This window comes from Littorina saxatilis, linkage group LG16 (assembly GCF_037325665.1).
Source record: "Littorina saxatilis isolate snail1 linkage group LG16, US_GU_Lsax_2.0, whole genome shotgun sequence".
NCBI lineage: Eukaryota > Metazoa > Mollusca > Gastropoda > Littorinimorpha > Littorinidae > Littorina > Littorina saxatilis.
Genome location: NC_090260.1, coordinates 28,227,926 through 28,251,601, shown reverse-complemented (window position 1 = coordinate 28,251,601; position 23,676 = coordinate 28,227,926). Strand labels below are relative to the sequence as shown.

Here is a 23,676-nt window from a genome sequence, read left to right as displayed (position 1 = left end):
TGAAACATTTCCGCATATGAATAAGTGGCTCGTCCTCATTTGGCGACGTCATTATGGAAGTAAGAGCAACAAGGGCGGGCCTAGCAGGCTCACTAAAGAACACTAATTTATACTAACTGTGGGGAATGTGTCGCAGTGTGACTGTGAGTTGTAACTGTAAGACATTTAGGTTGGACGCGTTTTATATTCATGATCAATATATTCCTTTACTGAGACAGTGACATATCAGGTGTGTTTTGTTGTTTGACTTTGTTCCTCCTCCTTCTTCTCTCTCTCTCTCTCTCTCTCTCTCTCTCTCTCTCTCTCACCCAGAGTCAGTGTCTCTCTCATTTCACTGACCCCATGCTTGACTCAGTTGTTGTTGTTTTTGTTGTTTGTTTGTATGTTGTTTTTTGCTAGAGACACATCCTTTCATTGAAGTCACAATTCAATTCATAAAAAATAAAAAGTGTGGTAAAGACTTAGTCAGTAACTCACTTTGTCATATCTTGTACTATACTATAATAGTTATGGATCTATCTCTTTTCTCAAATTTCTGTGAACATCTGGTATCTTTCTTTTTGCTGTTCAAGCTGTCAAGCTAAAGTCTGTGCTTCGATACTTCTTCTTCTTCTTCTGCGTTCGTGGGCTGAAACTCCCACGTACACTACGTGTTTTTTGCACGAGTGGAATTTTACGTGTATGACCGTTTTTACCCCGCCATTTAGGCAGCCATACGCCGCTTTCGGGGGAAGCATGCTGGGTATTTTCGTGTTTCTATAACCCACCGAACTCTGACATGGATTACAGGATCTTTTTTGTGGGCACTTGGTCTTGTGCTTGTGTGTACACACGGGGGTGTTCGGAGACCGAGGAGAGTCTGCACACAAAGTTGACTCTGAGAAATAAATCTCTCGCCGAACATGGGGACGAACTCACGCTGACAGCGGCCAACTGGATACAAATCCAGCGCGCTACCGACTGAGCTATATCCCCGCCCGTGCTTCGATACACAGGAGGACAAAGTGAAGATGGGTCAAACACTTTTTTGCTCTTTTCTGTTCACAATATGTATCCAAACTGGAGACATTCACAGTCACAACCATTGTGTGTGTTCAGTAGAACGGAACAGAAGGCAGCCATACACTACAGTGCAAAAATAACGAGAATGATGAGTGCAGTTATTTCAAGTGGTAGTGGTAGCAAACAAACAACTGTTCTTCATTAGTTATTGATTGCATCGTGCACAAAAACTCTCCTGTTCTTTTTTCCCCCGTCTTTTAAAAAAAATTATCATTTATCTGAGGATGAAATTGAAAGTCATTCGTTCATTTCCATGCTTGTTTATTATGTTATTCTTTTAGAGATGCAAGGAGGTTGGTTCCGCGTAGCTAAACTCTCACTCACTCTTGTTTTCATCATTATATGAAGAACAGTTACATCCCTTTGTTTCTTACTCTTAGAATTCATTTGATTATATTTTTCTTCAGACTGACTGGCCAGGGAGCAGGAGCCCTTGATGGTGGTGGTAGCGTCCGCGGTGGTGATGAGTCGGCACAATGGCCGTGAGGTGGTCATGCTCTGCGAGGAGTGCCACTCCAAGATGCTGGCGGTGGGGGAACTCCTCCTCCTGTCGTGCGAGGCCAGACCCGTCTTCACGGCCCAGACCGACCTGGAGCTGTCGCGGGAGACCTTCCTCCACTACCGCGACCGTGTCATCGACAAGCTCAACCACATCCTCATGGCGTCGAGAGATATCGCCTCGCAGGCGCACTCGGGCGCCGTGCAGTGGAAGGCGTTTACGGCTCGCCTGCAGGAGTTAGGGGGTCTGGTGGTGGCTTTGACGGAACTTAGCGCTCACATCGCCTACCTCATGGCGGTCAACTTTGAGCGCTCGCAGACCTCTGCCCTGGGCGTAGTCAACAAGTACAAACTCCACCAGGCTCAGCTCGACCTCAAGTTCTGCTGCTCGCGGCTGAAGCGGTCGTGCGTGGACGACCTTGATACTCACCTTCTCGTCGACCTGTGCTCGACCATCTCGCGAGCTCTGTCGTCCATGACGGAGGTGTGTCGCTACGCCAGCGAGAATGCGCGCGAGGTGGACGACCAGAATCAGTTCAAGCTATGCATCAAGAGCATCACGTCCACCACCAGCTGTCTCATCTCCAGCGTCAAACGCTTCAAGTCTAGTCCCAGCATCGACCACCTGCGGCGCATCATTGCGTTCTGCGACCCTGTGGTGGCGACCAGCAGTGCCCTCGTTACTTTCGCCTCGGAGGAAGAGTTTGTCGGCATGCCTGCCAAGCTCTCCGACAAGGCCACTGAAGCCCACAAGTCTGTTCTAGGTAAGGCGTGTTAAAAAAGAGGAAGACTGTAGTCTGTAGAGAGAGAAAAATCTGGGTGAGCGGTAATCTGTAGACGTAAAATGATAGTTTTGTTTATTAAGTTAGTTGTTTGCATGCTTTGTTTTTATTTTTTAATTGAGTGCAAACCATAGATTGCATCATGAAATTGCACACTTTGTATTTTCCTGCATACAAATAATAAGATGAATGACATACTTTCTCTCAAATTTAGAATAGAGGGGTGAACATTGTCACTAGTCATTTGTTGTATTTATTTTGTAATGAGTGGAATGATCATCAATTTTCATTGTTTGCAAGTTATTTGTTTTGTTTTAGTTGTTGTTGAATGTTTCAGTGTTTTATCAACTTAACTGCTTTTTTTGCTAGTTGACCGGCAAGGGAAGTAATCATGGAGTTTTGTGAAACATTTGCCTCCCTTGTACAGTCCTGTTTTCAGAGAAGAATTTGTCTGACTTGAGTGTAACTGTGTCTGTATCTCTTAAATTAACATGAAAAGGAAAGGAACGTGAAAATAACTGAATTACAATAGATCATTTATCTGTCTCTGAACTGCAAAGCATTGGAACAAACACTTAGCCAATTTGCCGCTCTTAGTGCAAGTGCAACGCCATACCATACCCTTTCCTGTTCCCACCCAAATTTGTCTTCTCATCGCATCATTTGAAACCCCCGGTGCCCCCCCCCCCCCCCCCCAGTCATTCCCCTCCCCCCTGCAAAGCAGAATCAAGTGCAACACCCCATACCTTTGTTGTTCCCACCAAAGATGATGGCAAAGTTTGTCTTTTCATCACATCCTTTGAAACACCATGTCCCCACCCTAACCCCTTCCCTCTTCCGCATGCATTATTATTATTATTATTATGAACATTTGTGCGCCTAATCTAAATATAGCCCTAGGCGCTTACAAAATATAAAATACATGTATAGTGAACATTATACGAAACACAAATCGACAAGGACTCATACACTCGCAGACAGGCGCACAGCGAGAACGCGACGCACTCACTCATACCAACTACAGGCACATGCATTCTAGACGGAAAAACAGTCGTAAATAAATAAATAAAGTATTGGATACATAAAGTTAGTTGAGAGAAGAAGAATAGAGCTGGAAAGGGAAGAAGAAGGAGAAGGAAAGAGACAGATCAAGGACCAGCAGGAGAGGGTGATGTGTGGTCATTAACGGACTAGTGAGGGAAGAGGTGTGTTTTGAGTGAGGTTTTGAATGATTGCATAGATGTGGAGTGCCTGAGTGAATGCGGGAGTTGGTTCCAGATGGATGGGGCCTGGTAGGAGAAGGTGCGCTGGCCATATGTTGAATGAAGAGTCTATTCCCTTTCTTGTTCCCACACAAGTTTGTCTTTTTATCGCATCATTTGGAAAAAAAACACCAGGAAACACCTTGATTAGGCCTAAAAAAAAATAGGTGTGGTTACGGTAACCCGACCTACCCTATTTTTAGGGGCCGACCCTATAACTTTTTATTACATTTGTCAAAAAACACACACAAAAAACGACTGCAGAAAACGCAATGAAAGCGAAAGCGCTCGAGTCGCATATTTATTTTCCTGTCAAGTAGGTTTAATTTGTACAGATTAGAAGAAAAAAAGTTTTAAAAAAAGTGATTGCCTACCTTCCTACCCTATTTTTTTTGGCTATGTTACCGTAACCACACCTATTTTTTTTTGGGGGGGGGCCTTACTAAAGTTTTTGTATGAACAGCACATACAATGATTTGCTTACTCACCCAGCGTTTGTGTGTGTGCAGGTATGACCATGAGTATAGTGTCAGCCAGCATACAGATGTGCAAAGCAATCCGTGATCTCGTCTACGACCTCAGCAACTCTCGGCACAAGGAGCGCATCCGCCTCTGTGTCGACTCCGTTGACAAAGCCTCCTCCAAACTCAGGGATCTTCTCCTCTCCTGTGACTTTGAACCAAAGACCGGCTCGGGCCCCACAAAGACCGGCTCTCCTGAAAGGCAAACCGGCTCGCCTGAAAGAAAAACCGACTCGCCTGAAAGGAAAACCGGTTCTTCCAATGCGGACAATGTCTCAGCCAACGCCAGGGTGAGCTCCCCTGATGGTGTCGATGGCTCAGCAGAAAGGGAGACCGGATCAGAGACCGTCTCTCCCGACGCGAAGACCGGCTCGGATGATGCAAAGAGCGGCTCAGGAAGCCCCGACGTTGCTGCCGTCTTGTCGGGGATGACGGCATCTTCTCCCAGCTTGAATCTATCAGTTTCTTCCATGGGCAGCATTTCTGACCTTGAACGTGATATTGGTGTGTCCGATTGACTGGACTCTCCGACTGACCCGATGGCTGTACGACTGCAGTGCTTGCAACGTTTGCATTCTCATAGTGAGGCGTTTTGTTCAGAAAGTGCAGCGTGTTTTTCCCTACAAGCCGATGATGTTATGGCGTTAAGTAGACGGCACAGTGGTACCTGTGCTGTGAGGCCCCTTCCCCCGAGGAGAGGACATGTTCTGATGGACATTTTTGGTTGTCCTGTTTTTCTATTAATGCGACCCAAGTAGGAATTTTCATGACAGGCCACCTGCAATTTAAGGCTCTCCTCAAATGAGCCGGAAGTCGACTCCGCAAAGTCTTACACCGAAAACTCAGTGCTAAAGCTTCGTGCTGTCAGCTTTGCGAAATATACTTCGCGTAGTCGACTTCACCCAGTTAAGGACAGGCTTTAGGCCAAAAAGAAAAATATGTCTGTTTCCGGTAACATCGCCAAAAAAAATAGGGTTGGTCGGTGTTTTTTTTTCTTTTTTTTTTTCTTCTTTTCTTTTTTTACCTTTTTCTTACGTTTTGTTAACGTCTTTTTACGTGTGTTTTTTCCCCGGCGTCATTGGCCGCCATGTTTTTTTCGCGTGACGACGGAAACGGGAGGTAAGTGTCTTCGATTGTGAAGTCTCATCGACCGATTACCTCCTGGTTTTTTTTTTTTTTTTTTTTTTTTTTTGTGCGAAAAGCGAAAAAAAACTTTAGGGTCGGCGCTTAAAAATAGGGTCGGTTGGGTTGCCGGAAACAGATATATTTTTCTTTTTGGCCTTAGGGACGCTTTCAGCCGGTTCAAGATGTGTCCTTATGATTTGATTGCAGGTACTACTGATGTAGTGATGGTAGACAGTGCTGGTTGGTGTTTTGTTGTCATAGTGATCCGGGGCCGATAAGATAAGGCCAAAAAGAAAAATATGTCTGTTTGCGGTAACATCGCCCAAAAAAATAGGGTCGGTCGGTCGGCTTTTTAAAAAAAAAATTTTTGTTTTTGTTTTTAACCTTTTTTTTACGTTTTGGTCTTTTTACGTGTGTTTTTTTTTAAACGCTTCCTTAGTTTACTTACAATTATTTAGCACATGTTTTTGACCTAGATATATTGAAACTAAATAAAGTATACTTGACTTCATATTTTTTTAAAGTTTGTTTTTGGTGCGAAAAGCAAAAAAAAACTTTAGGGTCGGCGCTTAAAAATAGGGTCGGTCGGGTTACCGGAAACAGACATATTTTTCTTTTTGGCCTAAGTAACATGATTTGCAGTCATAGACCCGTGTCAAGAATTATTGTTATCTTTTCATTCAATGATCAAATAACCAAAGGGAAGTAAGCGCTCTAAATGCACACGATGATGAGGATGAAAGTCGCTTGTTCATTTCAATTACACATTAACATGCTTCCATTTGAAACTTCGAGGTCTTCATCGGGAATTGACGCCCGACAAAAGCTAATTGAAGCCCGACGGAGCGAAGCGACGGAGGGCTTCAATTAGACTTTGGGAGGGCGTCAATCCACGATGAAGATCGAGAAGTTTCAAATGGAAGCGTGTTAATGTTATTGTAATTCAATCTGACGACGATCTCTTTCCTGCTTTCATGCGGTTGTAAACAGACAGAATTGGTTCTGTTCTGTTCACACACTATACTACTTTCAGTCCACCTACCTGCAAGGGTCAAGTCCCAAGAAATATGTCTCTGTATTCCTATCGTATCACTCTGCTCCTGTTTTGTTTTCTTTCACACACATTTTCCCTTCCTTTTTGACGGGTTTCTGGACAGCAAACTCTAAAGCAAATCTTTTCATCACACAAGCGATCTTTGGAATTGACTGACGTAGTCCGGAAGAATTCATGCATCAACTTACGTCACGTATTCGACGTCATCACTTCGCATACCTTATGGTCTCGGTATTTCGTTGGCCTTCATATTTCCTACTTGTAAAATGACCCTCAAAGCTAACCGAGACTAGTTGAGGCTGTATCAATGCGCCTCGCCAGCAGGTTGTTAATGGATTTTTTAGCGAGTGACTATCGACAATTAGTCACCGGTAATTTTTAATGATTTGGGGCATTCTGACCAATCACAGGATCTGTTTCATTAAAACGCAAACTTGATTGAATTACAATGCTTGTTATTCTCTCAGGTGCCAGGAGATTGGTTCTGTGTAACTCTCGCTTACTCCATTACACATGTCGTATGTATTTAGAGCGCTTATTCTTCCCTTTGGTTACTTGATCTCTAGATAGCGCTCTGCCTCATTTGTGACCCTCCACCACGAAATTAGTCGCATGTCACCTCGCGCGGTTCTGCGCTAGGCTTAATACAAGTCAGGGGAGTGTCTGGTAACAGTGTGAGGGTCAACTTAGTCACAGGCTTATAACTCAAACAGTTTTTGCTCTTTTCTAAAACGGTTTTCACCACTGGATAGAGCATAAACAACTCTTTATGAAAATGTAAAAAATATGAAAATCATGCAAAGGTGACATGTGACTCATTTCGTGGGGGAGGGTCACATTTGTTCAAGATTCTTTTTATTCAATGATAGTTTTATTACGATTACCTGCAAGCTTTGAAGGTTAGCTTAGAGGGCAGTCACACACGCGATTCAATCTTGAGATTTACCCTGTCACACGGGTGACTGAGTCATGGAAAATAGCTACGCCAAGTCTGCGACTCAGTCTCATGCGATTCCCTCGTAGCTTTGAGCTTTAGAACTTGTTCTATTCCTGCGACCCAGTCGTCAGTCAATCACAGGGGCAGAGCCAATCAGAACGCCTCGTTGCGGCCTTCACGCCGTGACGTCAAATAGTGGTGGACAGCGTCTTTTCGTCGATTCAAAACTTTTTGGAAGAACAGTTTCTTACTCAGATATAAAGGAGACGTTTTAGGCGTGTACAGCGGTCGGGAACCATTAATTGCAACTGTCTGGGAACTTTATTTCTCGCAAAGGCGTAATGCTGAAAGGTATTTTTCAGAAAGGTAGAACGATGTTCGAACATTAGCGTCTGCTCTCGCAAAGCGCGTTTGCCGCCGTGTTCACTGTGACACGTCACTTCCGCCCTGTTCGCGTGGAGTTATCGTTCGTCAATCGTTAGTCAATCCTTCGTCTATCGTTCATCGTGTGACAGGTCAATGGCCTACGATGTGATGTGCGATCGGCTCGAGATTGAATCACGCGATTGAATCTCAACGATTGAATCGCGCGTGTGGCTGAAGCTTTAGCAGGCAGCGAATGATCAAGACTGCAGGGCAAGAACATTGATCATAATTATTTATTGAATTATTGAAACTGAAATCTGTATTTTGATGTTTTATCAGTCAAAAAGTACAGACAAAACTAGAACAATTTCTGATATCCAGGATTTTAATTTTTTTTTTAAATTGTCTCTGGAAAAGATTGAATTCAGGATGAGAAATGTTCTTTCTCTCTATTCTATTTTTTAACGGTTACCTGCGGCAGGTTATGTATATTGCTAAAGTTTGAGGTTTCATTTCCATTTTTTTAAACAATGACGATGCTACTTTGCATCTTTCACAGATCTGTAACTTATTGTTAAAACTATCTAGTCTGCTTGGGAGCTTAACTTTTGTTGTTATCAGCCTTATAAAGCATAATCCAATGAGGATCTCCATTCTTGATTTACGAGAAGACAACTCTTCCTAGTCCTGTTTCCACACACACACACACCCCCCCCCCCCCTTTCTATTTTGTATTGTGATCATAGATCTAACTGTTAAGTGTGATGATGTTGCTGTTTGAAATTGATATTAAGGCAATGGGCGTAATTGTTGTTTCTTGTTGTTTATTTTTCTGTCGCTGAGTACAGTAGAGTTTTTTTGTTTTTGGAAAATGATCTGTCGTTTGTTCACTCCACTTCTTCATTCAACCTCACTATAGAAACACTGATATTATGCAATGAGTACCTGGTTTACCATGTGATGATTCCTAGATGAGGAAAATGAATTGTATGTGTGTGTAGATGGCTAACATAGTCAATGAATGGTTTGGCCTGAAGATTGTTATGGGGCATGCTTGGCAAAGAGCAAGGTCACTGAGCTCTGATAGTTATGGTACCCCCCGCGGGTTAGGGGGAAGAATTTACCCGATGCTCCCCAGCATGTCATAAGAGGCGACTAACGGATTCTTCTCCTTTTACCCTTGTTAAGTGTTTCTTGTATAGAATATAGTCAATGTTTGTAAAGATTTTAGTCAAGCAGTATGTAAGAAATGTTAAGTCCTTTGTACTGGAAACTTGCATTCTCCCAGTAAGGTCATACATTGTACTACGTTGCAAGCCCCTGGAGCAATTTTTTGATTAGTGCTTTTGTGAACAAGAAACAATTGACAAGTGGCTCTATCCCATCTGCCCCCCTTTTCCCATCGCGATATAACCTTCGTGGTTGAAAACGACGTTAAACACCAAAGAAAGAAAGATAGTGATGGTCATTTTGTAGTCTGACACACATCTCTGCTTCATCAATCCTCCCGAAAATTGTGCGTCCCTGAGTCCAATATGCTCTAGAAGCCTTTCTTTCTTTCTTTATTTCTTTATTTGGTGTTTAACGTCGTTTTCAACCACGAAGGTTATATCGCGACGAGGGAAAGGGGGGAGATGGGATAGGGGAAAGGGGGGGAGATGGGATAGAGCCACTTGTTAAGTGTTTCTTGTTCACAAAAGCACTAATCAAAAAATTGCTCCAGGGACTTGCAACGTAGTACAATATATGACCTTACTGGGAGAATGCAAGTTTCCAGTACAAAGGGCTAAACATTTCTTACATACTGCTTGACTAAAATCTTTACAAACATTGACTATATTCTATACAAGAACCACTTAACAAGGGTAAAAAGTGGAGAATTTTATGGGTGAGAAAAGGAAAGTAAAAGGACTTTGGGGAGGCAGAAATAGAGAAGAAACAAGAAAAAGATCCTAATTAGGTTCACGGCATCGAGAGTGATGCGACCTTCTCTCAGAAGTTAGTAGAGAAGGCTCCCCCATCCACCACCCGGGGGACGCGCCTCTACGCCAATTAGGGGGCACGAGGTCTAGAAGCCTGAAAAATGTAATAGAATTTCTAGTGACACATTAAACCTGGTAAGAGCGGGTCCTGGGATGCACTAAATTTGCATTTTTAATTTTATGCGTACCATTGCCATTGGTACTGATTTCAGACTGTAATCATCTGCTAGTTTTCATGCAGAATGAACAAGAAAGTTCACTTGACTGGATTTTGAAGACAAGAACATTTTTTGTCAGATGACTGTACCCTCGAGAATGTATGTTGTAAATCTAACCAATTTTTTTTTAAAGAAATAACGCTTTTGTGAAGGTCTCGCAAAACGTTCAAAAGTCCGCCTCGTCGTGGGACCCTCTGGTCTGAAATTCTGCTGAGTGTGTAAAAGTTAGGTTCCTGGGACCCCCCTAAGTAGAGCGTCTTTGAGGATCCCTACTCGCACACGTCTCTGGTTTTCCCTGCTCAGGATGTGTGCGTGATTTGTGATGACACTTCTTCTTCTTCTTCTTCTGCGTTCGTGGGCTGAAACTCTCACATACACTTGTGTTTTTTGCAAGAGTGCAATTTTACGTGTATGACCGTTTTTTACCCCGCCATTTAGGCAGCCATACGCCGTTTTCGGAGGAAGCATGCTGGGTATTTTCGTGTTTCTATAACCCACCGAACTCTGACATGGATTACAGGATCTTTTTCGTGCGCACTTGGTCTTGTGCTTGCGTGTACACACGGGGGTGTTCGGACACCGAGGAGAGTCGGCACACAAAGTTGACTCTGAGAAATAAATCTCTCGCCGAACGTGGGGACGAACTCACGCTGACAGCGGCCAACTGGATACAAATCCAGCGCGCTACCGACTGAGCTACAGTCATCCCCGTGAAGACACTAAGATAGTAGAGAAATATTGATTAATCATCCATTATGTACCACTCCTTTCCTCCCCCGCCCACCCCCCTCCCCCAACATGAACAACTAAATTTATGAACAGTAAAAATAAATAAAATAAAAAATGCAAACTCTTGTTCAGCAGGCAGGTTTCTTCCCGTTATAAATCCAATTTCCCAAGTCTTGAATGCGCTGCTGCCAGAGCTCAAACTACGTTACAAATGTAGATCTGGTTGTAAATTACTTAAAACATACACCCTGACTTATTCATTGGCCCTTGTTGCCGTAGTCAGTTTAGAAAGGGTGGAAAACTTGTTCTACGAATGCAGTGGAAGTGTCAACTTGCCAAACTAGTCAGTCCTTTTACTTCCATTGATTTTGTGCAGAGTTGCTGAGTAAAAACAGCCTGTTGTGGTTGAGTTGCCTCCCTTTATCAGCTACCTGTTTTGAAAGACATTAACCCTTAGGCTGGTTGTCGCGACATATGTCACGCTACTTTACGTATACTGTCACCTGGTTGTCGCGACATATGTCGCGCTATTGGCTCAGTCTGTTTGGTCGGTTCCGATTACCTCCCATGGATGCGAAAACCTATAATTTGTATAAATGACCGTTTTTCTCTGTTAATTCACCAGTGGCTATGTAACATGTGTTACAGAATTGCACCAGTGGAAGGGTTAAGTTAAAAACTCATTTACTCAAAATATTTGGTTTTTAAAATTGGTTTAATTTAAAGTTGTGCAATGTTAAACTTGTGGGGTCCTGATTTGGCCTAAATGGTCCGCTGGACCCATTAAGCAACAGTTAACCAACTAACTCAATATATTCCAATAACTTACGTCCCTTGTTTGTTTGTTTTTATCTCATGCACCGTCACTATTTGATGGAGGGATGGGGCCTATGAAGTGAGAGATCTGTTAGGACGGATCTTTGGAGGCTGTTTTGACCACAGCAATTAAGGTGTTGATGCCCATCGTTTCCGGAAACCGTTCTTGTCGCTGTCTTTATTTATCCATGTGAAATGTATTAGGTTCCATTTGTTTGAATTTTTTCTGTGGAACGAAGTACACATCTGAGAGTCTTTGCCTTGCCATGCTTTTTTTTATCTCATGCACCGTCACTATTTGATGGAGGGATGGGGCCTATGCTGTTTTGACCACAGCAATGAAGATGTTGATGCCCATCATTTCGGGAAACCGTTCTTGTCGCTGTCTTTATTTATCCATGTGAAATGTATTAGGTTCCATTTGGTTCCATTTGTTTGAAGTTTGCAAAGATTTTAGTCAAGCAGTATGTAAGAAATGTTAACTCATTCGCTGCGTGTCGGAACTGGAATTCCGACACCTGTGTTTAGCGTTGGCTGCGTGCCGGTACTTGAGTTCCGACGGATATCACGAATTTTTAACGGTGTAAACGGTCCTGCTGACCAAGGGAAACAACCCCTGCAATGAACTTCTATCTGTCTACAGTGGTACCATTCACTGTAAACAGTTCCTTCCCTTAAATTGTTGGGATTAATAAAAATTTTGTTGACGGTGTGCGACCCACGTGTTTTGACTTTTCCAAGATGGCGGATCGTTCTGCTGAGACGTAGTAACTTGAAAAGAGTGCTAGAACGTGTTATTCAGTACGGTTCTGATCTTGACCTCAGTGATGATGATAGTGGAGATGATATTTTAGATTCTGGTGACGATTTTGTGCCAATGGACGATCATTTGGGTGATGATTCGGGCAATGCAAGTGTCGATCATGACATTGTGTATGATGAACCCATGACGTAGAAAGTTTTTTTGTTTTGCTTCAAATTGGATATTTTGCCTGGATATGAAGACAACAAAAGGTATGTACTTTCAAATGTTTCATATATTTTCTAAAAGAGTAAGTTCCAAACTTTGCAAAAACATAAGGTATGTAAGGTTATCTTGTGTTGTTGATTTTTAATAATTTTTTCAAAATGGCTCTAAATCGCGCGTTGGCAGGGAACACAGGGGAAATTTAGACGCGCAGCGAATGAGTTAAGTCCTTTGTACTGGAAACTTGCATTCTCCCAGTAAGGTCATATATTGTACTACGTTGCAAGCCCCTGGAGCAATTTTTTGATTAGTGCTTTTGTGAACAAGAAACAATTAACAAATGGCTCTATCCCATCCCCCCCCCCCCCCCCCCCCCCCCCCCTTTCCCCGTCGCGATATAACCTTGAACGGTTGAAAACGACGTTAAACACCAAATAAAGAGAAAGAAAGATAAAAGATTTGTTTGAAGTTTTTGCTGTGGAACAAAGTACACATCTGAGAGCCTTTGCCTTGCCATGCTACTGTGGAACCCCCCTTTTAAGACCCTCGCCCCCCCCTCTCCCCCCCCCCCCCCCCCCAATTTAAGATTTTCTCCCTTTAAAGGCCCTTCTTTTTCAGATTTTCAGTTCACAACCTGTGTACATTTACCTCGGTTTTAAGACTCCCTCCTTTTCATGACCTGATTTTCTCAGATTTTTGAAGGTTTTGAAAGGAGAACCGGCACGGTTGGCCTAGTGGTAAGGCGTCCGCCCCGTGATCGGGAGGTCGTGGGTTCGAACCCCGGCCGGGTCATACCTAAGACTTTAACATTGGCGATCTAGTGGCTGCTCCGCCTGGCGTCTGGCATTATTGGGTTAGTGCCAGGACTGGTTGGTCCGGTGTCAGAATGATGTGACTGGGTGAGACATGAAGCCTGTGCTGCGACTTCTGTCTTGTGTGTGGCGCACGTTATATATGTCAAAGCAGCACCGCCCTGATATGGCCCTTGGTGGTCGGCTGGGCGTTAAGCAAACAAACAAACAAACAAACAAACAAACAAACAAACAAAATCTGAAAAGGGGGGTCTAAAAGTAAGGTCCTTATAATGTAGACTCCACTGTTGCTCGCTATGTCTCTTCCTTGAAGGCCTAAGCTCAGGACGGCCTCAGCGCAGAGGAAGTTGTCTGGCTCTGTGTGGGGATTTCAACAAAGTTACCTGCCCCTCTGGTTACACTTGCAAGAGCAACGGATGTGGATCAGAGTGTTCCACTGTAGCTATCTTTTGTTTGCTTTTTTTCAGCTGTGTCGATGCCATACATGTCCTTGATTTGGCCGTTTTGCTTTTAGATATATGTATGCGCCTTTGATTGATTTTTAATCACATTTTTTTGCAATTTAAAAGAGGTTTCGTTTTGTGCCCAGGATATTTATTTATTATTCGAAAAAGACAGGTGCTTCTCTTTATTTACGCATCACTGATTTTGTGCATAGTCCCAATGATTCCTATTATATATATATACAGGTGATGCACTGGTCTAGTCAAAAGACAGTCATATATATATATAAGTTGCAATGTACAGTACAGGTGATACATTTTTGTTCAAAATATGTTGAGTGATGTGAAAATGATCTTGTCAAATTCTAAAGCAGGGTACCGGATGCATAACAGTATTTGCTGTGTATCTAAATTCCCCTTTTTTTTTTTTTTTTTTTTTTTTTTTTTGCACTTGGAGAAGAGAAGGGGAGGGAGAGAGGGAAAGGGGGGGGGGGTATTAAAAAGGGTTCTCACTATAGCTGTTTGTAGATTCCGTTTTGTTTGCACTCGAAAAAGTGAAATAATGTTTGTTTCAAAACACTGTGACTCCATGGAATGAATGGGTTTTTGTGTGTGTGTGTGTGTGTGTGTGTGTGTGTGTGTGTGTGTGTGTGTGTGTGTGTGTGTGTGTGAACACTTGTCGGTTTGAATGTGTGAGTTTGTCTATGTTTGTGTGCTTGTTCGTTTCTAGTCAAAGTAAAGTTTACTTTAGGGTAAAGCATTTTTTATCACTTCTAACAGAGGGCTTTCTCTCTGTGAAAATCGCTTTGCCCCCCCCCCCCCCACCCTATCCTCCTGTGTTCTGAAAAAAGGCTGTCGGACAAAATAAACCATCCCTCAGGAAATTAAGCATCTTTCTCTTTATCACTTACACACACTCACACTCTCTCTCTCTTTCTCTCTCTCTCTCTCTCTCTCTCTCTCTCTCTCTCTCTCTCTCTCTCTCTCCCTCCCTCTCTCTCTCTCTCTCTCTCTCTCTCTCTCTCTCTCTCTCTCTCTCTCTCTCTCTCTCTCTCTCTCTCTCTCTCTCTCTCTCTCTCTCTCTCTCTCTCTCTCTCTCTCTCTCTCTCTCTCTCTCTCTGACAAAATAACAGTAGCTATCATTGCTTTATATGTTTGAACATGGTAGGTGAGAAATGATTTTTGGGAAGTATTGTTCCAATCCAAGTGAAGAACTTAGCTACATACATACACTCTAAAACGGAGGACAGACACCATTGCAAAGGAACAAAGCATAACTCAGGAAACAGTATAAAGCACTTTTTCTGCACTGGAGGATGTTAACAAACACACTTGCCTGTGTGCGCACACACACACACACACACACACACACACACACACACTTGACTATACATGTACATAAAAACAAAAAGAGAATACAACAGGTGTGGTAGATTCTTAATCTATATTTCGACAGCTTGTCGCTGCCTTCGTCAGGATGGTAAATAATTAACTTGCAGTACATGCATACTAACTGTTCATTAGTTTCTAATCAACAAAGTGACAATGGGTGAGAGTTAAAAAAACAAAAGATGTCTGTACTTTCCAATACAAGGACACTGACACTGCACACTACTAATACTAAATCAAATTTTCGCTTATAGAAGCTTCTTCGGGACTAACAAGCAAATAAACACAATGGAAAACACAAAGCAGTTCATGGGTTTGGTTTAGGCCACACACAAAAAATAGTCTGTTTACGGTATCCCGACCGACCCTATTTTTTCGCGCGACCCTAGACGGTTTTTTTGGCATTTGGGGAAGGAAAAAAAAATATTAAAAAAAAGTCTTTGTTTTTTGGCAAAATAACTTTAAAATATGTGGTTTTTTTGGGGAAAAAAACAAACAAAAAAACCCACCCACCGACCCTATTTTTTTGGCCTATGTTACCGTAAACAGACAATTTTTTTTTGTGCCTGACATATAGTAGTATACATGTCTTCTTGAAGATACTTCGGGAGGTTTTACAGTCCCACCCATCCTAGTTGTGTGGTTCACTCTAAAGTACTGTTTTTTTGTCCATAAAAGATTGATGAGTGTTCCTTTTTTTGAGAGAAACCCCCTCTTCTAGAATGATATGTACACCGGGATGTTGCCACAAATTCATACCAATAGGACAAATGTCCTGAGCTCTTCGGCATTAATAGGACATTAATTTTGACTGCTTTCAGACATTTTAAAAGGACATTATAATTGTGTGTAAAACACAAAATTATCATGTTCAAACACACATATCAGTACATGCACCAACATTGTGTGCAGGACACACACTAAAGAGAAACAAACAAACTAAAAAACAACCAAAAACTTCCGCACTATCACGAAAAGGATATATTATCAAATATCGCGCTGTCCGAAGGAATGGAGTTCTTATCGGACCATGACCGCGCTCAGTTGAAAACGATAGGACATCTCGTACCGCCATGCGGCTATGTGAATCGGACATGTGAGCCTTGTAATCGGTCTATGTCCGATGTCCGACGCCTAACGACATCCCTGTGTATATATTTGTACAGTTTGAATGTGTGTACTTGGGTTGAATTAAAACATGTGTCAATTTTGAGTGAGTCCCATTTCATAGTTCCCCCCTTCCCCCGTCGCTATATAACCTTCGTGGTTGAAAACGACGTAAAACACCAAAGAAAGAAAGAAAGAAATTTCATAGTTATAAGTCTTGTACGTGCAGTCTCTGTTTAAAAATGAAAGAAATGGATAGTTGTTTGGTTCTTGTTTTTTAACGACCCTTCAACCTATATTGGCTATAAAGAGAATATTGCAAAGTACAGGGTAAATGTATACGAAGAAAACCTTTGTGTACAGTGGTATCTGTGTTGAAAGGACACCCTGGAGCAAATTTTTGATTAGTGCTTTTGTGAACAAGAAACAATTGACAAGTGTACACTACATTGGGGTGTGCACGTTAAAGATCCCACGATTGACAAAAGGGTCTTTCCTGGAAAAATTGTTTAGGCATAGATAAAAATGTCCACCAAAATACCCGTGTGACTTGGAATAATAGGCCGCGAAAAGTAGGATATGCGCCGAAATGGCTGCGATCTGCTGGCCGATGTGAATGCGTGATGTATTGTGTAAAAAAATTCCATCTCACACGGCATAAATAAATCCCTGCGCCCTGAATATGTGCGCGATATAAAGTGCATAAAAATTTAAAAAATAAAAAAAATAAATCCCTGCGCTTAGAACTGTACCCACGGAATACGCGCGATATAAGCCTCATATTGATTGATTGATTGAAGTGGCTCTATCCCATCACCCCCCCTTCCCTCCGTCGCGATATAACCTTAAACGGTTGAAAACGACGTTAAACACCAAATAAAGAAAGAAAGAAAGAAAGAAACACCCTTGGGACAAGCCAAAAATGTCCCTTCAGTGCAGGTGGCCTTTGTTTGTTTGTTTGTTTGTTTGTTTGTTTGCTTAACGCCCAGCCGACCACGAAGGGCCATATCAGGGCGGTGCTGCTTTGACATATAACGTGCGCCACACACAAGACAGAAGTCGCAGCACAGGCTTCATATCTCACCCAGTCACATTATTCTGACACCGGACCAACCAGTCCTGGCACTAACCCCATAATGCCAGACGCCAGGCGGAGCAGCCACTAGATTGCCAATTTTAAAGTCTTAGGTATGACCCGGCCGGGGTTCGAACCCACGACCTCCCGATCACGGGGCGGACGCCTTACCACTGGGCCAACTGTGCCGGTTGCAGGTGGCCTGTCACGACAGGTGTCCTATGATAAAAGATAGTAAGGGGGCAACATGTGTCCTTTATTTGAGGTGTCCTCTCGAACCTGGTACCGTTGTACAATGTACCATGTTTTTCCTTTAAGGCCAAACAAGAATATATGTTGGTTGAGGGTAACCCAACCCACCCAATTTTTTCCTGTGACCCTAAAACTTTTTTTTCTATTCTATAACAAAAATAAATCAACGTTTGGCACATTTTGCGAACCTAAGGCTAAGGGAAGTAACCTTTAAACTCGACCACATCTTTAAACAAAAATATTTTTTAAAAGCTGACCTTTTTTGGTCATGTTACCCTTAACCAACATTTTTACACCCCCGGTATAGGGGTGTGTATAGGTTTCACTCGATGTGTTTGTTTGGGTGTTTGGGTGTTTGTGTGTTTGTTTGTGTGTTTGTGTTCGCATATAGATCTCAAGAATGAACGGGCCGATCGTCACCAAACTTGGTGAACAGGTTCTATACATTCCTGAGACGGTCCTTACAAAAATTGGGACCAGTCAAACACACGGTTAGGGAGTTATTGGTGGATTAAAATTATACAAGGACTTATACAGGTCAAAGGGAAATAACCATTCTCACTCAGTCACTGCCACCAACTGAGAAGGTTATTTCCCTTTGACGGGGGTGTTTTTCCTACCTCCTAGGAATTTCTTGTTTAAATTATTATTTGGCCTTACAGTTGTGCATGTGTTTCGTTTTCGTTTTGTTTGGTTCTGTTTCTTCTCATCCACAAAATGTCTTGCCATCTACCACCACACGGTTTAGTCATACAGTAGATCACCCTTTTTGAGACCCCAATTACCCCCCGCGGGTTAGGGGGAAGAATTCCTCCGAAAACGGCGTATGGCTGCCTAAATGGCGGGGTAAAAAACTGTCATACACGTAAAATTCCACTCGTGCAAAATAAACCACGAGTGTACGTGGGAGTTTCAGCTCACGAACGCAGAAGAAGAAGAAGAAGAAGAAAGAAGGGGGAAGAATTTACCCGATGCTCCCCAGCATGTCGTAAGAGGCGACTAACGGATTCTGTTTCTCCTTTTACCCTTGTGAAGTGTTTCTTGTATAGAATATAGTCAATGTTTGTCAAGATTTTAGTCAAGCAGTATGTAAGAAATGTTAAGTCCTTTGTACTGGAAACTTGCATTCTCCCAGTAAGGTCATATATTGTACTACGTTGCAAGCCCCTGGAGCAAATTTTTGACTAGTGCTTTTGTGAACAAGAAACAATTGACAAGTGGCTCTATCCCATCTCCCCCCTTTCCCCGTCGCGATATAACCTTCGTGGTTGAAAACGACGTTAAACAGCAAATAAAGAAAGAAAGAAAGACCCCATCTCACCCACAATTTAAGCCCCCCCACACACACACACACACACTCTCCCCCCTCCCATTTAAGACCCCATCTCACCCACAATTTAAGCCCCCCCCCCCCACACACACACACACACACTCTCCCCCCCTCCCTTTTAAGACCCCATCTCACCCACAATTTAAGCCCCCCCCCCCCCCCCACTCTCCTCCCCCTCCCTTTTAAGGCTTTACGTTTTTAGATGTTCTGTTCATAGTGACTGTAAATTTATTACCCCCATTTCAAAACTGCCTTCTTGTTAAGACTCAATCAACTTTGTCAGATTTTCGGGGGTCTTAAGAAAGGTTCCACTGTGCAAGTATAGATTATAAGGCGTTTCCCTACAGTTGTGTGTTGACTTCTTCTGCTTCGCCCTTTTCAGTTTCTTCTTCTTCGCTAAACTTTTAGACCTTTTCCACTACAAAGTATAGTCATACAGATCTCTCCTTTTGCACCCCCCCTCCCCCCTCCCCCCCCCCTCCCCACACCACCAATTCCTTAATTTTAAGACTTCCCAACATCCCTTTTCAGATGTTAAGTATGTTGATAATGTCTGTAAATTTACCCCCATTTTCAGACTCCCTTCTTTTCAAACCCTTTGTATTTTTCATTTCTTATTTATTTGTTTATTTATTTATGTATGTTTTTATTTATTTATTTGTTTATTTATTTATGTATTCATTTATTTAGTTGGGGGAGGGGGGGGTCTAACTGTATGAACCTCTTTTTTTCTTAAGTCAAATACGTGTACATGCATGTTATACATGTACTTGTACATCTCTTTGTTTCCAGGTATTATATAATGTGTGCCCTTGTTGTAAATGTTAAAGATATTAATGCAAGTTGTGCAAACACCTTAGTGCTGTTTGTCTCTTTAGTCAGAACCTCTCATTGTTTCAACTGGTTTGACTGTTTGATGTTATCGGAAATACAAACTTGAGATGTTACTGTTACAAATCTATTGTTGAAACTATTAAAGTGAAAGATCACTTATAACTGAATTTGTGGAAACTGTGTGTGTGTGTGTGTGTGTGTGTGTGTGTGTGTGTGTGTGTGTGTGTGTGTGTGTGTGTGTGTGTGTGTGTATATGTGTGTGTGTGTGTGTGTGTGTGTGTGTGTGTGTGTGTGTTAGTGTTTGTATGTGTGTGTTAGTGCGTGTGTGTGAGTGTGTGTTAGTGTGTATATATATGTGTGTGAGTGTGTGTGTGTTAGTGTTTGTATGTGTGTGTTAGTGTGTGTGTGTGAGTGTGTGTTAGTGTGTGTATGTGTGTGTGTGTGTGTGTGTGTGTGTGTGTGTGTGTGTGTGTGTGTGTGTGTGTGTGTGTGTGTGTGTGCCTGCGTGCCTTCGTGCCTGCGCGCCTGTGTGCGAATCTTTTGAATTATTTGTCTAACATTTACCCAAACATTGTTTTTTAAATGGTCCATGTGTCAAGTTTTTATGTTAGTTCGATTGTACGTTTCCTCAGTGCTGGCTAATTAACCAGCATACATAACAATGTTTCCATATTACTGTACCATCTGAAAACCTTATAATTTAGGCACAGCGGTGAATACAGCTGACTGAGAAAAAGAAAAGATAAGAAGTACAGTGACCACCCTGATAAGCACGTACGTGTACAGCTACTGTACATATGACATCCTCACTGTCAGTACTGTACAACAGATCAACAATACCCAACTATACCTTTCAATCCATTCTTCAAAAATGGGGACGAAACTGCTTCTAGTCGGCATTGCGCTGCTCGGATTTTTGTGTGAGTTTTTTTTTTCTTTCAACAGCGTTTGATTGGTGTCTTAATGCATTCGACTGTTTAAATATTACAGAGCCATATAGAGTGAGACACAGAGGGGGGGGGGGGGGGGTTGGGGGGGTGTAATTTTTTCTCCATTAAAAGACCTGCGGTTGACGCCTATCACAGAGCCGGAGTGAGTCGATCTGAGTGTGTGTGTGTGTGTCAGTGTGTGTGTGTGTCTGTGTCACAGTTAGTGTGTGTGTGTGTGTGTGTGTGTGTGTGTGTGTGTGCGTGTGTGCGTGCGAGCGTGCGCGCGTGTCAGTGTGTGTCAGTGTGTGTGTGTGTGTGTGTGGGTGCACCACCGTCCTAAATATTGGGTCCTTTTCCCGCAGAAGTTCTTACGTTCCCGGCACTTACTACCTTTTTACATTTAGTCAAGTTTTGACTAAATGTGTTAACATAGAGGGGGAATCGAGAAAGTTAAAACGAAGAGAGGTACAGCAAAGCGCGCTATGCAGCACAGCGCAACCGCTACCGCGCTAAATACAGGCTCGTCACTTTCACTGCCTTTTGCACTAGCGGCGGACTACGGTCATTGTGAAAAAATGCAGTGCGTTCAGTTTCATTCTGTGAGTTCCACAGCTTGACTAAATGTAGTAATTTCGCCTCACGCGACTTGTTTTTGGTACTAACCCTAAATGAAGTTTATCGAGCAATGGACGACATATACTACTATCCTTTCATCGGAGATGTCCAGGGGGGGATCCAGGGGGGGGGGGGGGGTGTTTCCGGGGTTTCCGGAACCCCCCCTAGCCTAAGAAAAAAGAATGAGAAAATAAAATTTGAAATTTACTCCAAATTTGTCTTCTTAAATGTACTTTTTGGAAGGTGTTTTTGGGGAAGTTTCATTGTTCAGATGGCACCAGATTGCTCAATTTTCTTTGTTTTTATCAACATTTTTCGGGGGGGGGGGCAGCGGGGGGGGGGGGGGGGGGGGGGGGGGGGGGGGGCATTCCACCTGTCGCCTGTCGTGGAATTGTCCCTAAAAGGAATTTGGAAACCCCCCCTTGAAAATGATGTGATCCGCCCCTGAATGTCCGTACATGAAAGTGGATTTAAAGTTGTATATGTTTCCCATTCCAATATTAATATGTTTCGCAGTACCATTTTGTCACGGTATTTAGGTGTATAGACCAATTGTTAGCAGATCAGTCATGGGTGTCCTTTCTGTGGGAGGTCTTATGATGGAGATTCCACTCGGTTGATCGCTGTGTCTTTCCGATGAAGGCCAAAGCTCAGGACGGCCTCAACGCAGAGGAAGTTGTCTGCTTCTGTGTGGTGATTTCAACAAGGTTACCTGCCCCTCTGGTTACACTTGCAAGAGCAACGGATGTGGATCGGAATGTTTTAACACCTCCTTTGTCCAGCCACAGGGTTTGTACCTTTACGTTTGTTTTTCCATTGAGGAAACTTTTGACGGGAAGATAAAGAGAGAGAGAGTGAGAGAGAGAGAGAGAGAGAGAGAGAGAGAGAGACAGACAGACAGACAGACAGAGAGAGAGACAGAGAGAGAGAGACAGACAGACAGACAGTCAGACGAACAGACAGAGACACAGATCGAGAGATAGAGAGATGGTTGAATATAATGTCGAACGATACAACCGGGGAAAAAACATCCACACATTATTCGCATGAGCAATATGTGTAGTTGTTTTAATGAAAATATAAAAAATTATTTAGATGACAAAGAGCTACATTCTACAATAATTTCGTTGGTGTGCATGTTGCTGCTGCTGTTGTTGATGTTGGTGACGACGACGACGACGACGACGACGATAATGATGATGATGATGATGATGATGATGATGATGATGATGATGATGATTGATGATTGATGATGATGATTGATGATATTGATGATGATGATGATTGATGATGATTGATGATGATGATTGATGATGATTGATGATGATGATTTATTGATGATTGATGATGATGATGATGATTGATGATGATGATTGATGATATTGATGATGATGATGATTGATGATGATTGATGATGATGATTGATGATGATTGATGATGATGATTTATTGATGATTGATGATGATGATGATGATTGATGATGATGATTGATGATTGATGATTGATGATTGATGATGATGATGATGATGATGTAGTAAAGCATCAGTCCCAGCAGCTCTCTTTTACCTTTCCTTTGGAGTGGTAAATTATCAACTTTTGATTCTGTCTTCACTGTGTTGCAGGGTGCCCTCTCTTTGACTGTGACTCTCACTGCCCGCTGGGCTTCAAACGCGACCAACATGGCTGCCAGTCCTGTGAATGTGACTACTCTGCTTTACAAGTTGGTCAGTATATATATATTTATATATCTTCGATACCGTGGAACCTCCCTTCTAAGACCTCCACAAATTCGGGTCTTAAAAATGAGGGCAATTTAAAATGGGGTAAATTTAGAACACACAATATGAACACTGAGAAAATCGGTTTAAGCAAGGTCTTAAACTAAGGGTGTGTCTCTTTGATGGTAGGTAGGGGTCGAAGGAAGGGGGGAGGGGGTAGTTATAACGGGTGTTTCATTGTATCATTATCGAATAAAAGTACAAACAAAGTCTAGTCAATCAGTGATATTCAACTCAGGGACGGCACATGCAGACCGGCGATTTTACTGGTTGAAATATAAATCATATAAACGCCAAGCAAAACAAAACGGAACAAATTGCAAAACAACAATAACAAGCAAGCAAGCCAACAATCGGAAACTGACTCAAGACCCAAAGATGTAGATGTCTTTTTCTAGAATAAGCAGTAATAGTGTCAGGGTTTAGAACAGAAAAGACATTTGACTATATATCAATTTGCACTGGGTTTACATTTTGTTTGATAGCTATTTGACTACCAACGCTATCTTAATGATCTCTGAATGACTTGACTTGGTTTGACTGCGCGCAGAAGTAGTAAAATAACCGATTTTTAGACTCTGGCTGTCAGGAACCATACTTGTACGGAAGTCTTAGCTTCAAGAATGCCTACCGAGGTTGCATTTACATGCAGATTTTTTGTGTGATAAGTGTGGTTTTAGTTGTTTGTTCTATTCTTCGTTGAGCGTTTGGCTGTATGTCAGTCTGTCAGTATATCGGTTTGGTCTGTCTGTCTGCGTGCGTGTGTCTGGCTATCTTTAATTTTGATATCCAT

At 42.5% G+C, this 23,676-nt stretch overlaps 2 protein-coding genes across 3 annotated transcripts in view; both read left to right on the top strand.

Annotated features, from left to right (window-relative positions):
- Positions 1-1,474: 1,474 nt before the first annotated feature.
- LOC138950753 (talin rod domain-containing protein 1-like) lies at positions 1,475-12,883 on the top strand. Of its 2 annotated transcripts, XR_011450778.1 has the most exons (3): positions 1,475-2,324; positions 4,114-6,045; positions 6,122-12,883. XR_011450778.1 is itself a non-coding variant. In XM_070322481.1 (2 exons), exons 1-2 carry the CDS (start codon positions 1,499-1,501, stop codon positions 4,641-4,643), a joined length of 1,356 nt encoding a protein of 451 aa, XP_070178582.1. In that variant the 5' UTR covers positions 1,475-1,498; the 3' UTR covers positions 4,644-6,111. The 2 variants fall into 2 exon arrangements, 1 of the variants encoding a protein (XP_070178582.1); XM_070322481.1 differs by lacking the exon at positions 6,122-12,883 and having other exon boundaries at positions 4,114-6,111.
- A 7,452-nt stretch (positions 12,884-20,335) lies between these two features.
- Positions 20,336-23,676, top strand: part of LOC138949813 (antistasin-like) — a 3,883-nt gene continuing 542 nt past the window's right edge. The window contains exons 1-3 of the mRNA XM_070321592.1: positions 20,336-20,481; positions 21,748-21,894; positions 22,728-22,829. Coding sequence (XP_070177693.1) covers positions 20,433-20,481; positions 21,748-21,894; positions 22,728-22,829 — 298 coding nt within the window. The 5' untranslated portion in view covers positions 20,336-20,432. The remainder of the gene's footprint in view (positions 20,482-21,747; positions 21,895-22,727; positions 22,830-23,676) is intronic.